This window comes from Mesoplodon densirostris, chromosome 4 (assembly GCF_025265405.1).
Source record: "Mesoplodon densirostris isolate mMesDen1 chromosome 4, mMesDen1 primary haplotype, whole genome shotgun sequence".
NCBI lineage: Eukaryota > Metazoa > Chordata > Mammalia > Artiodactyla > Ziphiidae > Mesoplodon > Mesoplodon densirostris.
The window spans coordinates 127,114,362-127,128,512 of NC_082664.1; the positions used below are offsets into that span (position 1 = coordinate 127,114,362).

At 43.7% G+C, this 14,151-nt stretch overlaps 3 protein-coding genes and 4 non-coding genes across 14 annotated transcripts in view; 6 read left to right on the forward strand and 1 right to left on the reverse strand.

Annotated features, from left to right (window-relative positions):
* The window catches only part of ZWILCH (zwilch kinetochore protein), a 40,672-nt gene extending 37,229 nt beyond the window's left edge, over positions 1 to 3,443 (reverse strand). For all 4 annotated transcript variants that reach the window (XM_060097130.1, XM_060097129.1, XM_060097127.1 and 1 more), the window contains exon 1: positions 3,174 to 3,443. In XM_060097130.1, coding sequence (XP_059953113.1) covers positions 3,174 to 3,226 — 53 coding nt within the window. In that variant the 5' untranslated portion in view covers positions 3,227 to 3,443. The remainder of the gene's footprint in view (positions 1 to 3,173) is intronic.
* A 239-nt stretch (positions 3,444 to 3,682) lies between these two features.
* Positions 3,683 to 8,607, forward strand: RPL4 (ribosomal protein L4). The gene is made up of 10 exons (XM_060097132.1): positions 3,683 to 3,777; positions 5,155 to 5,326; positions 5,518 to 5,624; positions 5,986 to 6,124; positions 6,597 to 6,721; positions 6,996 to 7,125; positions 7,382 to 7,538; positions 7,829 to 7,912; positions 8,022 to 8,142; positions 8,227 to 8,607. Exons 1-10 carry the CDS (start codon positions 3,775 to 3,777, stop codon positions 8,515 to 8,517), a joined length of 1,329 nt encoding a protein of 442 aa, XP_059953115.1. The 5' UTR covers positions 3,683 to 3,774; the 3' UTR covers positions 8,518 to 8,607.
* On the forward strand, positions 5,375 to 5,445 carry LOC132489741 (small nucleolar RNA SNORD18). The gene has a single exon (XR_009532119.1). It is a non-coding gene; the product is annotated as a small nucleolar RNA SNORD18 (small nucleolar RNA).
* LOC132489584 (small nucleolar RNA SNORD16) lies at positions 5,826 to 5,924 on the forward strand. The gene has a single exon (XR_009531985.1). It is a non-coding gene; the product is annotated as a small nucleolar RNA SNORD16 (small nucleolar RNA).
* On the forward strand, positions 6,433 to 6,504 carry LOC132489739 (small nucleolar RNA SNORD18). Its single transcript, XR_009532117.1, has one exon. It is a non-coding gene; the product is annotated as a small nucleolar RNA SNORD18 (small nucleolar RNA).
* Positions 7,185 to 7,255, forward strand: LOC132489740 (small nucleolar RNA SNORD18). The gene has a single exon (XR_009532118.1). It is a non-coding gene; the product is annotated as a small nucleolar RNA SNORD18 (small nucleolar RNA).
* Positions 8,608 to 9,766: 1,159 nt separating the features above from the next.
* Positions 9,767 to 14,013, forward strand: SNAPC5 (small nuclear RNA activating complex polypeptide 5). Of its 5 annotated transcripts, none has more exons than XM_060097135.1 (4): positions 9,767 to 9,897; positions 10,294 to 10,368; positions 11,169 to 11,258; positions 12,017 to 14,013. In XM_060097135.1, exons 1-4 carry the CDS (start codon positions 9,808 to 9,810, stop codon positions 12,131 to 12,133), a joined length of 372 nt encoding a protein of 123 aa, XP_059953118.1. In that variant the 5' UTR covers positions 9,767 to 9,807; the 3' UTR covers positions 12,134 to 14,013. The 5 variants fall into 5 exon arrangements, with proteins under 5 accessions (XP_059953118.1, XP_059953119.1, XP_059953120.1 ...); XM_060097136.1 differs by having other exon boundaries at positions 12,020 to 14,013; XM_060097137.1 differs by having other exon boundaries at positions 10,312 to 10,368.
* Positions 14,014 to 14,151: the final 138 nt, after the last annotated feature.

Sequence of the window (14,151 nt, forward strand, 5' to 3'; positions counted from 1 at the left end):
TAAACTCAGGAGCTAGTCATTGCTTTCTCCAAGAGAAAAACAAAATGCAAAGTATTCATGGCCGTCCTAAGGCATAGTTGAGAAGGGAGAAAAAAGCAGAAAAAGAGGATTAGGTTAACAAGGAAAAAAAAAAGAGATGCGACAGAGATTCAAAGACAGCTGCCCCAAAGTGGGTACCACTGCTTCTCAGAGGCAGCAGGAGATTAGGTTGCCTACCTCCACTCTTGTAACTGTTAAAACACAGTGCCAAGTACTATGAAAGTGTAAGTTACTACATGACTTTCGGGAAGTAAAAATGACTGGATTCCGACCTGCCACTGAAGCAGCGGGTAACCATGGAGAAGTTATTTAAGGGTCCCAGGCCTTGGATTTCTATTGCTAAAATGGAAGCATCTACCCTCCCTGTTTTCATGAGCTGTCACTAAACAATTAGTAAATTTGATAATGCGAAAGTATTTCCTTTTTAAAATGTAAGCACAAAACTCTCAGATACTTCATAATTATCATTTTATTCAAGACAGTTGATCCCAAAGCATGTAAACTATTAACCATTAACATACCAAAATGTACATCAGCCTGATCTACGCTCTGAAAGAGAAAGGAATCTTTAGAGTCCTAAAGGAACCCAACAGAATGGTTTCAGGATACCATTTATTGTTTGATCCACTCTATAACTCACTGAAATAAAAACTATGACTTACATTGTGGACAAGATTGTGACTTATTCTTAAAGAAGTTTAACTTCTATGTATGCATAACTCAGGGATGTTATTCAATCAATCATTCAAGAATCATGTCACCAGTATGTGTATTATGGGCAGGCACTCTGTGGACAAAAAAGTTGCCTGCCGTTCTGGTAAACACCGAATGCTGCCTGCCATAAAACCATCAGCCACTGCAGCCACCCTGGTGCACCCTGAGGGGAATTCAGGATGCAGAAAAACAGGATACGGGCCCTAGACAGTTAAGATGCGTATCAAAGGAATAATTTCAATGAGTCCAGACTCTTACATCTTCCCATACATGGAAAAGCACTAAAATCATTAACTTGAGATGTCTGTTCTTGTGATTAGTAGTAAACTTTTGATGTTCAACTACTTTTTTGTTTTGTTTTGCTTTGTTTTTGTTTGTTTATTCCCCCAGCAAAAACTCCTATATACTCTGGCTACTCCCTTACCTCTTTGGAACAGTTCTTCAGAGCTTTCTGAGAAGCTGATTCCCAGGCTATAGTCCTCAGTAAGGTCCCCGAATAACATAACTTTTGGGTTTAGTTTTTTTTTAGTCAACAATTCTTTTTTTTCACACACACACACACACACACACACACACACACACACACACAGTATTTTATTTTTACAAGAGAGAAACAGACTGACACCAAGCATTGTAAATGGATGACCACAACAAAAGCAACAATGACTGCAATTACCAAACATGAAACACACTAATATTATGTCATAATATTTAGTCAACAATTCTTACTAAATGTCCAAGATATAAAACAAATGCATAGCACCTGGTTCATAGTCTTGACTGCAGTCCAACTAGCAAACCAACAATTGCAATACAGGGTGATGAGTCCCAACAGAGGGGAGTGCGGGGTACTGTTGTGGCACAGAGGAAGAGGTTTTGCTAGAGGGCTTGAACTGTATGCTGAAAGCCAAGAGGAGCGCACTACAAGATTTTAAATGAGAAAGATCTCCCTGACCTCCTGATGTGGAGGCTATAAACTTAGAGACCAGGAAAATAGCTGTGAATAACTTGTAGTACTTCAAAAAAGTGATGATGGTGAACAAAAGCAGTAGGGACGAAGGGAGAACAAGGGCACCTGGTGACTTGACTAGATGGAACAGGGGTGGGTGGCAGTGGAAAAGAGAACCAAGTGACAGTCTTGGACTTGGAACTCTTAACTCATAGACAGAATTCAGGAGAATGTCAGGTTGTGGGGAATAGATGAATTCAGTTTCACAGACGTTGAGTCTGAGGTCTCATTTGGAAATTTCCAGTAGGCAGGTGGCTACAAAGGCATTGTGAGGGATACAGGTGGAGAGAAAGACTAACACCTATGAAATAATTAGGAAATGCAAAACGTCTAAATAAAGTTGTATCAACAAGGGACTGGTTAAATAAACATAAAACAGCCATACAATGAAATACTATATAGCCGTTAAAAACAATGAGATGTATAGGCTCTCATATTGAAAGCTATCCAAGACATTGTTTAAAAAAAAAGAAAGAAAGGAAAAGCTAGTGATTTTTTTTTTTTTTTTTTTTTGCTAGTGATCTTTCTATAATGTTGAAAAACCTGACAAGCATTACCACTTTTGTAAGCAGGAAATAAAAGCAATGAAGACAAATAATGAAAAAGTATGTCATTTAGAAAAGAAGGGGTTAGATTACAACAGTTATCAAAGTGTCAGGCCCGCAGCATCTGTTTCACCTGAAATTGGTTAGAAAGGGAAATTCTTTAGCCCCACCCCAGACCTACCAAATGAGAAATCCTGGAAGGGGGCCCAGCAATCTGTTTTGGCAACCTGCCAGGTGATAGTGATTCATGCTCAAATTTGAGAACTACTGGATTAGATTTTTAAGTAGGAGACAGAACTGGATGGAATCCCCTTTAGTACTAGTATTCATTACACGAATAAAATGAAGTCTTAGAGCACTGTGAAACAAAGGTGCTTTAAAGAGCCGACACACCATCACGTTATCATTATAACTGTTGCTCATATAACTATCTTGAATAGACTATAACAACACGTTTCACGCCAGCCAGGCTTTAAACAGGTGAAGGATGTCAACATCTAGTTTTCTCTATCCTGGTAGGTACCCCTAACATATCACAAGTTGTGTGCATTATCAGAGTGAATAATGTGCCTCTTGGAAAACTTGTCACCTTCCACCTCGGGTGACAATGTACACATGTTTTCTCCTAAACGAGACTACAAGCAACAGGGCCGACAGCGCCAACCCCACACTGGAGCAGGTAACCGGCGTCTCCCCAGCTCCCAGCTCCCGAGAAAGCGGACTTTGTCTACAACATTCGCGCCGCTGGAAACTGGCAAGGAGCTAATCCCCAAGGCTGTGGAAAGAGGCTTGGGGAGGGGATCGAGATACCCCGAGGGAGAAGAGCTGTCCTCACAGCCAAGACAAAAGCAGGGGCTACTACTCACTGAAGGAGACGAGCGTAAAACTCCTCAGCAGCTCGGTTGGTTCGCGACCACATCCCGGACCAGTTTGACTGCAGATCCGAAACCGCCAAACTGAAACGCGCGCCAGACGCTGACTTCCGGGGTTATGACCCCCCGCCGGGACTACTTTTACCACCACCACCCCCAACAGGTCCCGTTTGTCCACAAAATTAAACTTTTGTTTTATAGCACACAGCTGTTTTTCCTGTCCCAATAGTTTTCCATTCCCGTAAGAAAAAGTTAAAATAAGTTGTAACGGTTGAGGAGGAAAAGACACTCGTCTCGCGAGAGTTGGCCTCGCCCCCTTATGGATTACTCCGCGAAAAGGAGTCCCTTGTTTCTAAGTGCTCTTTTTGGCTTTGGAAGTCAATAGATACGGTAATTTGACATATATGAAGAAATAATACGCTATTTTTATTTTTGTAGAGTGGTAGATATATATTTTGTGTCCCTGTATTGGTTTTGAGACGGGGCAGGGTGGTGGACGAGTTGAAAGTTACATACAGAGTGGGAGTGGTAAGTATTTCCTTTTCCTGTGGGAGCCGCCGGGTTGAGAGGAGCGTGGCCTTCTCATCTCCCCGCCATGGTGAGTGAAAGTTCTCTCGGTTGGACCTTCCTCTGCTCTTGGGGCCTGGCAGGAATGGGCTTGGGGGTTCAGGGCATAAAATCTTAATGAGGGGAAGCGAGGAGAAGGAGATGGGGACCAAAGGGCGTCTGTGGCTGGGATCTGGGAAGGGAGGCTCTCTGGCAGCCATCTTAGAGGCAACGTGTGCGAGCCGGCGCAGGGCGCGTTTGGAAGCGACACAGGGGGACCCCCAGTTCGTTCTCGGGCGCAGAAGGACCTTTGGAATTCTGGCTTCCCTTGGATATTGAAAGAATGGGTTCCACTTAAGACTTGGAAATTTGCAGGGTCTAAGACTCAGTCTGGGTGAGAGTCAGTTTGGGGTCTTGTATCTCCGTGCCCGGCTTAGTAAGGAATATTTCTGTCTTTTGAGAGATTTCTTTAAAGAAAAAACTTGTATTTCCACCTTTTTCCTGAATTATTGTGTGTTCATCTTAAGAATTGCCTCTGAAAGCATTCTGGTCCTCTTTAAAATTTAATTGTTGTATAGGTACTGCATAAATAACGTCTGTATATGTGCCTTGGGGAGTTGAGTGAACAAAATAGGGAAAAAGCACTATCCTTATGAAGCTTCGATCGTAATTGAGCTGGTCAAAATGCATCGTAATGTTCGATGGTAGTAAGTGCTGTAGACATAGCAAGTTGGAGAGGAAGCAGTAATTGGGCTCTATAAACAGTGATCAGAGAAACCCGAAGGAGGTGAGGAAGGGTATCTTTAGGTAGGAGACTCGTTACATCTGAGGCAGGGCAGGGATGGCCCTGAGTGTAGGCCTGAGCATCTGGAAGAAAGTATGGGAAGCGAGGTTGTGTAGGTCCTGCTTGGGATGTTTTCCTTTCAGGTGGTAAGTCTTTGGAGAAGATTGAGCAAGAAGTAACAGGGTTGTTGTTTTTACTAGTAATTTTTGGAACCTGTGTTTGGAATGGGATGAAGGGGGCAAGGATGGATGTTTGGAGGAGTGGAGCCCTGGTAGATTTGCTGACATTTGGGATGAAAGAGTTTGGATGATGGCATTAAATTGCATTTTCAAACCTTACAGTATGGTTTTGATTATTTTGCTTTCTAAGGCCTGATTTAAAAGTTTAATCATAAAGCATTCTCTTTGAAAATGATGAAAATTCTGTGACAGAACTTGAGAATCATAAGTGTCCTTCAAGTATTTACTGATGTTAATAGACCTGATGGTGTGTTGGTAACTTAACCTTTGTTTTTGGTTTAAGCGTTACCTACCTCATCAAACTCTAGTCTCTTCTGGAACTGAACCGTTAATGCTTTTGTTGGCACGTGAGAAGAGTGCCTCTGACATTGCTTGTCAATATAAATGTTTTTTTCCTTTTTCCCAGGCGTGTGCTCGTCCACTGATATCAGTGTACTCTGAAAAGGGGGAGTCATCTGGCAAAAATGTCACTTTGCCTGCTGTGTTCAAGGCTCCCATTCGACCAGATATTGTGAACTTTGTTCACACCAACTTGCGCAAAAACAACAGACAGCCCTATGCTGTCAGTGAATTAGCAGGTATGGATTTAGATCTTTCCTGGGTTGACTTTTTAAGAGGTACTTAACAGCAGTGATGAAATTTCACTCCATTGGTCCGTGTTTCTGAACCACATGATTTTCCTGGATGTTCTGATGCTGTTTGCTACCGTGCACGGTAGTCAGAATGGTGTGGTTGGGTAGCTAAAACTTGGGTTTCTTCGCAATTTCAGGTCATCAAACCAGTGCTGAGTCTTGGGGTACTGGCAGAGCTGTGGCTCGAATTCCCAGGGTTCGAGGTGGCGGCACTCACCGTTCTGGCCAGGGTGCTTTTGGAAATGTATCCTTTGTTTCACCACCTAGACTAGTCAGCTGTGGCATTTAGCAGGCTGGACCTGTCTTTTTCATGTTAGTAGTTGCAGAATAATTCATGCTGAAGATGCTAGTGTCCAGGTTAAACATTTCTCTAGACAGATTTGAAATCTGGAAGATTTTTCCATCATAATTTTTAAAGTCAACAGGTTTGACAGGAGGTTTTGCTTGCAGTGATGTTGTAATTTGCGCCTTACTCTGTTCTCAGTGACAGTTGCCTGCTGTCAGTAAGCTGGTTCAGAAGGGTGACGAAAATTCTTACTGAGCAAGGCATAACCTGTTTTTAATTCCTAAAATTTGAGAAATGTGATTCTTAACTGGGAAAACAGATGTGTCGTGGGGGCCGCATGTTTGCACCAACCAAGACCTGGCGACGTTGGCACCGCAGAGTGAATACAACACAGAAGCGATATGCCATCTGCTCTGCGTTGGCTGCCTCGGCTTTACCAGCGCTGGTCATGTCTAAAGGTTTGTGATATTTTATATTCTAGGAGTCGTATAAAATACCCCTTTTTTCTCTACCTGACCCTTTTCATTGGTGTTAGTGGTTAATAGCCTGTGTACATTCACCTCATCCTAGAGTGTCTGGCTAAATTTCCGTCTGCTAAATACTAGTTATAATCACTTCAGTCTCAGTCATCAGTAAATACTATGTATTCAACTAAATCATCAGTGAATACTGTGTAACTGGGGGAACTACTTCAAATAAAGTGATGTAGTATATTGTTAGAAAACTTTTCCACTTTGTCACGTTGCTTCCTCTTTTTATTTAACTGTCAAAATGATGAGATTCCACTTCATTGGTCCGTGTTTCTGAAACACATGATATTTGTGGAAATTCTGATTTGGCAAATTGTATACACCATTTTTATTTTGTGGGTTCGATTCAGTTTTTCAAAGGGTGCAGGGTAACCAGGTCACTGTTAATCGGCTTTGTCAGGTCATCGTATAGAGGAAGTTCCTGAACTTCCTTTGGTGGTTGAAGATAAAGTTGAAGGCTACAAGAAGACCAAGGAGGCTGTTTTGCTCCTGAAGAAACTTAAGGCTTGGAATGATATCAAAAAGGTAGATTTTGTGGTCCTTCACACAAATTTGTTGCCAGATTTTAAATTTCAAAAGATTACTGAAGGGGACAGTATAACTAAACCATAGTGGATGTGAGAGCAAGGACTCTGGAACCATATTACCTGAGTTTGAAACCTGAAATCATTGCTGTGTTAAATTTAGGCAAGTCATTTTTGCCTCTAGTTTGATCATCTGTAAAATGAAGTTTTTTAAACTATGAAGATCTATTGCAGGGATCATATCTCAATCAAAATACCAAACCTCACTTTGTTAGGTCTACGCCTCGCAGCGAATGAGAGCTGGCAAAGGCAAAATGAGAAACCGTCGCCGTATCCAGCGCAGGGGACCCTGCATCATTTATAATGAGGACAATGGTATCATCAAGGCCTTCAGAAACATCCCTGGTAATTCTTGTACTGCTTACATGTTCTAATTACCCATGCTCTGCAAGCTTACTCAGCTTTTATTATGATGAGATTCCACTTTATGGTCTGTGTTTCTGAAACTTCATGATTTTGTGGAACTTCTGATTCTTGACTGAATGAGTGAGCCATTGATGGTTGAAATTCATGATTAAAATACTTCTTGGGTGCTATAAAGATGATTTGTGTTTCTTCTGTTGAAATACAGGCTCCCTAATTGTTGTTTTCCCTTTAAAAGGAATTACTCTGCTTAATGTAAGCAAACTGAACATTTTGAAACTTGCTCCTGGTGGACATGTGGGACGTTTCTGCATTTGGACTGAAAGTGCTTTCCGCAAGTTAGATGAGCTGTATGGCACTTGGCGTAAAGCTGCCTCCCTCAAGAGTAACTACAAGTGAGTGTAATTCATACACTGAACGTGGTGTTTATGCTGTGGATAGTGTTCAAAATTGGTTTGCCCATTTTCTAAATAACGGATTGTGTTGCCATTTCCTCCTTGTATACAGATGCAATATGTGGAAATGGTGAGATTCTGAGAAATGATAGTATAGTGGAAATTCTGATTGTATTCTGTCGAGCTTAAATGATTAAAAATAATCTTTTGTTGAGGTTCATGTTCTTTAGTCAGTTACATGAAAAATAAGAGTTGAGCCTCTATAGTCAGTGTTTTCTTTTTTCATTCAGCCTCCCCATGCACAAGATGCTCAATACAGACCTTAGCAGAATCTTGAAAAGCCCAGAGATCCAAAGAGCCCTCCGAGCACCACGGTAAAGTTGTGATATTCACTGTAATTCTTGCCTAGCCTCATACTATTGAGTATTTCAGAAATATGGGTAATGTAAATAAACTATAAATATAGTCTCTACCTTTTTATAGCAAGAAGATTCATCGCAGAGTCTTGAAGAAGAATCCACTGAAAAACCTGAGAATCATGTTGAAGCTAAACCCATATGCAAAGACCATGCGCCGGAACACCATTCTTCGCCAGGCCAGGAACGTAAGCAATAATTTGGATTTTGCTGATATATGTTGAGTTTTTAGAGAGATTTGATTCTTAGATTTTCTTCCTAATTTGTTGCAGCACAAAATCCGGATGGATAGGGCAGCAGCAGCGCTAGAAGCCAAATCAGATGAGAAGGGGATTCCAGGCAAGAAGCCTGTGGTGGGAAAGAAGAGAAAGGAGGCTGTTCGCGTTAAGAAGCTGAAGAAGCCGAAGAAGCCAAAGAAGCCTTTGGTGGGAAAAAAGGCTGCAGTGACCAAGAAACCAGCAGCTGAAAAGAAGCCTGCTGAAAAGAAGCCTGCTGAAAAGAAGCCTGCTAAAAAGCCCACAGAAAAGAAACCCACCACAGAGGAAAAGAAGGCTGCTGCATAAACTTAAATTTGTTTATTCGGTAAAGGTCAAATCATTTTGGACAGCTAATTTTGAATAAAGACCTGATCAAAGAGGCAGTGAGAAACATGACTTGGATGTGTTGTGTGAATCTTGGTTAGAATTTTTTTTACTGACACTTTGTTCTTCATAATTCAAGCCTTTTAGTCTATAATTCAAGCCTTTTAAGTCTGGTATAAAATGGAGCCTTGGATTTAGTATAAAATCCATGAAGTTGAATGAGAAGTGGGATGTTCCATAAATCCAGATATAAAATCCACTTTGTAAGTAACAATGTTTTGAGAAACAGATGGTTAAAAGACTTGTCCCAGAAATACACAGAAACTCTTTAGCTCCCCTCTCCCATAAAAAAACCACCTTGGAAAATGGGTGAAGATCCGTAAAGATCTGACATTTTTAGTAACCACAGGAGGGCAGAATCAGAATACATTTTTTAAAGTATAGCAGTAAGAAACTGACGTTTCCTTCAGAGGTGTTATAACCTGGTGTTAGAAAACAGTTGATAGAGGGAATGCTTGCCACCTTTTTGATATTTGGACCCTTGGTATGAAAAGTGCTAAGAGCTTTTTTCGCAACCACTTGTGCGTTTTTAGTAGGCATGAATATGTTGACCGAGCATGGTAATGCAGAGAATGTACCCAAACGTTCTCCTTTCCGAACTTTGTCATGTCAGGGTCTTGTTTTGCATCTGGCTTTGTTCCCCCTGGCAGTCTATCCTTGCATCAAGAAATCTCAGTTCCTTAGCATGAAAAAACACCGCTCTGTCTTCCGCGCTTTAATTTGCGCAGGCCTCCTGGGAAATCCCTTTCATGTGACTGGGAATCCTCGCCTGTCCAGACCTTCAACACAGTAGGGCTCCTGTACCATGCACTATACGCTGGCAATAGTCCCTGCCTTCAAACGCGTCTGCAGGTTTGGGGGAGCGAAAGCAGCCGCCTGACGCAACACCAGTGGAACGGTGCTAACTGCTGTTCAACTGAAGCACTTGACACATGCTATCTGACCATTTTTATCTCTAGGTCCTTTACAGCTCCAACGCACTTTACCTTAGGAATCATCATTGGAGTCTAGGTTTTTGGTTTAAAACCCCACTTCGTCCGTGGGCCGAGCTCCTCCGCGGAGGAGCGGCGACCCCAGCCGCCAGCAGGAAGCGGCCGCCACGCCCCAAAGTGCCGCCAGCCCCGCCCGACCCACTCTTCCGTTTCCGGTAGCGCGGCGCGGAGGTGGCGTCATCGGCGAGTGCCCGGCCGGCCGCCGGCGCGAGGACGCGCGATGTTGAGCCGGCTTCAGGAGCTGCGCAAGGAGGAGGAGACGCTGCTCCGCTTGAAAGCGGCCCTGCACGACCAGCTGAACCGGCTCAAGGTGACCCTGCTCCCCCCACTCCGCTCCTCCGTTCCGTCGCCTCGGCGCCCCGGGCTGCCTGGCTCTCCGCGGAGCCCGCCTGCTGCCGCCGGTTAACCCTTCCTCACCCGGCCGTCGCGGCTGGACCTGGTGGCTTACCGGCGCCTGGGGGGCTGGATTTGAGATTGTGGGTCCACCCTTCTTAAGAATCTTGATCCCGCAGGTCTGGGCTGAGACTCGGCCATCAGTTTGGTTAGTACACCCCCCCCCCCACGCACACACCGGACCCCTGTAGCCCCGGAAACGCGGGCGGCCGCACCACGCGCTAAGGAAGGGAGACCTCCCGCAGGCTCGCCTAGGCCGCCCCTGCCCCCCACCGGCCTCCCCTCACGAGCCCCTACTCTCTTTACTACCTAGTATGGTCGCTCGATACAGCTCTCGTCTCGCAAAGCCGACCGGCTGGCGGATGCGCCCACTCTGCGAAGGGAGACGGTGAGGCCCTGCGAGAAGAGACCGGCCACAAAGTAGTTCCCGGTAGCTCTTCTCCCCGGAGCTGTCACCGACTCCACGGCCTTGACGAGGAGTCGAGATTGACACCCATCAGCGCCAGTTCCCAGGCCTCTGCGGAAGTCACCCCCTTCAGCCTCAGTGAGATGCTCCCGCTAATTCCTGCTCGGTACTTCCAGGCTCTCTAAATCCAAGTGAGATGAGGGTTATGAAGGCTCTTTGTAAACTGAGAAGTATTGTCCACCTGCGACCTATGAAAACAGTGCGCTTTCCCTTAGGGTACATTTAATGGCCTGCACTTCTTTATGTTCCGACATCACCGCAGTGCCTGTACCAGTGCCTAACGTGAGTGTGCTGACGATGGCCGCGGCCAAGCCTAGATTCCTTTGTGCTCCGGGGAACGCTCCCATTTTCCAGTCTTCCTGCCTTCACTTTCTCATTACGGGGTAGACAAGTTTCGGGTGTGTGGAATCAAGACACCTGGCTTTTTTAAGCGCATGCTTGTGTTTTCTCCCCTGGGCTGCTAGGTCTGGGGGAGTGGAAGCCTCTGCTCAGCTGGAACACCTGTTCACCTAGGAGAAAGGGGCTGGAAGCTTTCTGTGCTGTTTCCTTAAAAGGCGGGGAAAGCTCGAGGAGCCCACCCTTCCTTCTGGAGCTTCACAGAGCTTACACTGTTTTCACTTCCTCTCATGATGCCCACCACTTACAGCGTGCTCAGTACATCTCACCTACATCAGTAGCCCAATGACATAGTAAGGAAAGTGTCCTTGACTCTTCTTTTCTAGGTTGAAGAAATGGCCCTCCAGTCAATGATTAGTTCTAGAAGAGAAGATGAGGTGCTGTCTTCTCAACCTGCACCTGAACAGTCACATGATGTAAGCTTAATCAAGTGTGGGCCTGGGGAGTCCATTCTGCTCTTATTGCTGCTTAGCCATCAAAAATTGTAAATTACATTATCAAGCCTAAAGGACTCTGGGAAGTGCTGTTAAGAACTTTCTAGTTTGATGAACTGGATTGTCTATATGTTTTAAACAGGGAACATCTACCAGCTAGCTACACTGTGGTTGACTGTACTTTTATATTGCCTCGACCTTCCTATTCATCCACTTTCTCTAGTCACTCCAGTGAACCGGGAAGAGTGTGAAGATCTTTGCAGGAAGATGTCAAAACTCTTGCTGTTCTGTGAATAAGCAAGCTTGGGATTTAAAAATAGAGTGTAGCTTCAGCTACAAAGCCTAGTGCTAAAAGATGAGTTCTTGCCCTCATATCCTTCTCTCACCAAATGCCCTCAGGAAAATCATCTTCTAAATATACCATATTTGAACAGTTCTCCCAGATGCGTATTAAGCATGTAAAACTATTGGAAAGCAGCACATCTAAGCCAGCATAATTCTTATGTAAAAACCATGTTTGTATATCAGGTAATATTCTATCAAGTCTAGGGCAGTTACTCTGCTCCCACTTTGGCAGTGGGGGTTGGGGGGTCAGGGTAGAATTTGGAGAAATAGGAAACTGGCCACAGTTCTTAGTGATAAATATTGCAGATGAATATGCAATTGAGATTTTATTTGAAAACATTAATTTGTTTTGAGGCCAGTGTTCTTACTAATCCATAATGTGTCCTTGACCAAAGCAGATGTTGGTGCACGTAGACAATGAAGCATCAATCAACCAGACTGCACTGGAGTTGAGCACAAGGAGCCATGTGCCAGAAGAGGAGGAGGAGGAGGAGGAAGAATCAGATTCCTGAAGGGGAGGAGAGCCAGGGTTAGTCATAGGAGTTAAGTTCTAAGCCTCAGGAACTTTCTCTCTTCACAGAATTCTTGCCATGGGCCCTGTGGCCTCCTTTAAAAGGAAGCAAGAACTTTAGGAAGATGAGTAGTTGTAAAAATGGTTCCATCAATAACTCAAGTTTCAGAGTGCTTTAACCAAAATTAGTGACGTACAGAAAAGCAGAGATGCAGTGTTTCAATACTGAGCAATATGGGTGGTGCTGTGTTTATATTCTGGTCAGATTCAGTAATTGTGTTCAAAACCAAAAACTTACTCTGAAATGCTATTGAGAAGGTCTGGCATTTGCAAAAAGGGTAGAGTTTAAATACAAGCCAGCCTTTCCAATCGACAATGCCTCTTTTAAGAAAACCAATTATAAAGACAGTTTGCATGCCATTGAACCCTTGTGAGCAGAGCAAGGCCACAGTGTGGGAGAGAAAGATGACAGAGGACGACAGAGGGCCACTTGAGAGCACGAGCTGTTGCCACCTCTCAGTGACATCATAAAACTGCCTACTAACATGCTTTGTATGGCTGTCATCACATCTAGGTTGAGACCTCACTATGGTAAAATGTGCTTAGAAATAAAGATAAATAGTCGTCATGCAGCTTGCTGCTTTCCAGACAGAAACAGAGAAAAGGGTCAGTTCCTCTGGGGCGAACAATACGGTAGGATGGTTGAAAACCCATTTCTGGACTTAGGAAACGTGCCATTGAAGGATCACTAGGCTTGGGAGGTTGGGTTTTGTAATAAAGAGATGATAGTTACAGAGTAAGAGTTGTTAAACTTCGTATTTGAAGTTGAGACTCAATTTCTGCGTACTGTCCCTTTTCCACTGAATATACAGACAAGTAGTTGCTTAATTTTGTGAAAGTAATTGGCCCTGCCCAGAAAAGCCAAACAAAACACAACCTCCTCAAGCACAGCTCCTTACAAAACTGTTCCAGAAGAGAGCACAGACATATTTGTTAATATTTCATTAAAGTTATTTTGAGCTACTCTTACAGGAAGTAGCCAGAAGTTTAACTGAGCATGTTTCTTGAAAAACTGTGTGAAAATTATTTTGCAACAAAAAGCATCAAGGTACACATTTGGGGGGCTAACTTAAAATATGAGCATGGGTTTTCAAGAGCTAGAAAAGTTAGGTATGAATTCTAGCTTGACCACCAACTGGTTGCTTGCTTTTCACCTTTGCAGCTCACTTTCCCATGTATAAAATGAGAGTACTCATATCTGCTCTAGTAGTTTCACAGGTCCTTGTGAGACACTCACAAGGCATCCTTTAAAGGTCCAACTATTGGCAATTCCCTGGCGGTCCAGTGGTTAGGACTCCGCGCTTTCACTGCCGAGGGCCCGGGTTCAATCCCTGGTGGGGGAACTAAGATCCTGCAAGCCTTACGGTGGCTGGGGAAAAAAACAAATCCAACTATTATTGGCGTCTCAGGAAGTTTGAGTAAGGAATTTGGCCTGAGGAACTCAAAAAACACAGCAAGAGTAATGTAGGGAACATTCTTGAGAATTAGATCATTCTTGGTGAAAAGTACTAGGAAGAAATCTTTTTGACTCTCAAAATGAAATATCTTTGGATGTGAATAGAGGATTTAAAACACCCGTCAAAAGACATTGACCTTGGAAGTGTTCAGATCCAGGTTTTAGACACCAGGTTACCCCATTCATTAGTTGGCACACTTTGAGACATTCTCAGTGGTGGTGACATCCTCTCTGTTAGGAAAAGACCCTGGGTGTGAGTAGGGTATGGGTCTTAAACCTCGTCTGAATGTTTGTGTATTGAAAACATGTAAGTTAGGCTGTTGACTTAGAACGGATGTTAGCCTCGCAGTGAGAAAAAATAAATGATTGACTGGCTGAGGCAGCTGTGTATATATAGCACTGACCAGTTTTTAAAATCCTGGTTGTATCTCAGGCTCTGGTAGATCTAGAGTGGAACTACCTACTCAGGAGATTTACCTAAGTTCTGTTTTTTAATTTGAAAA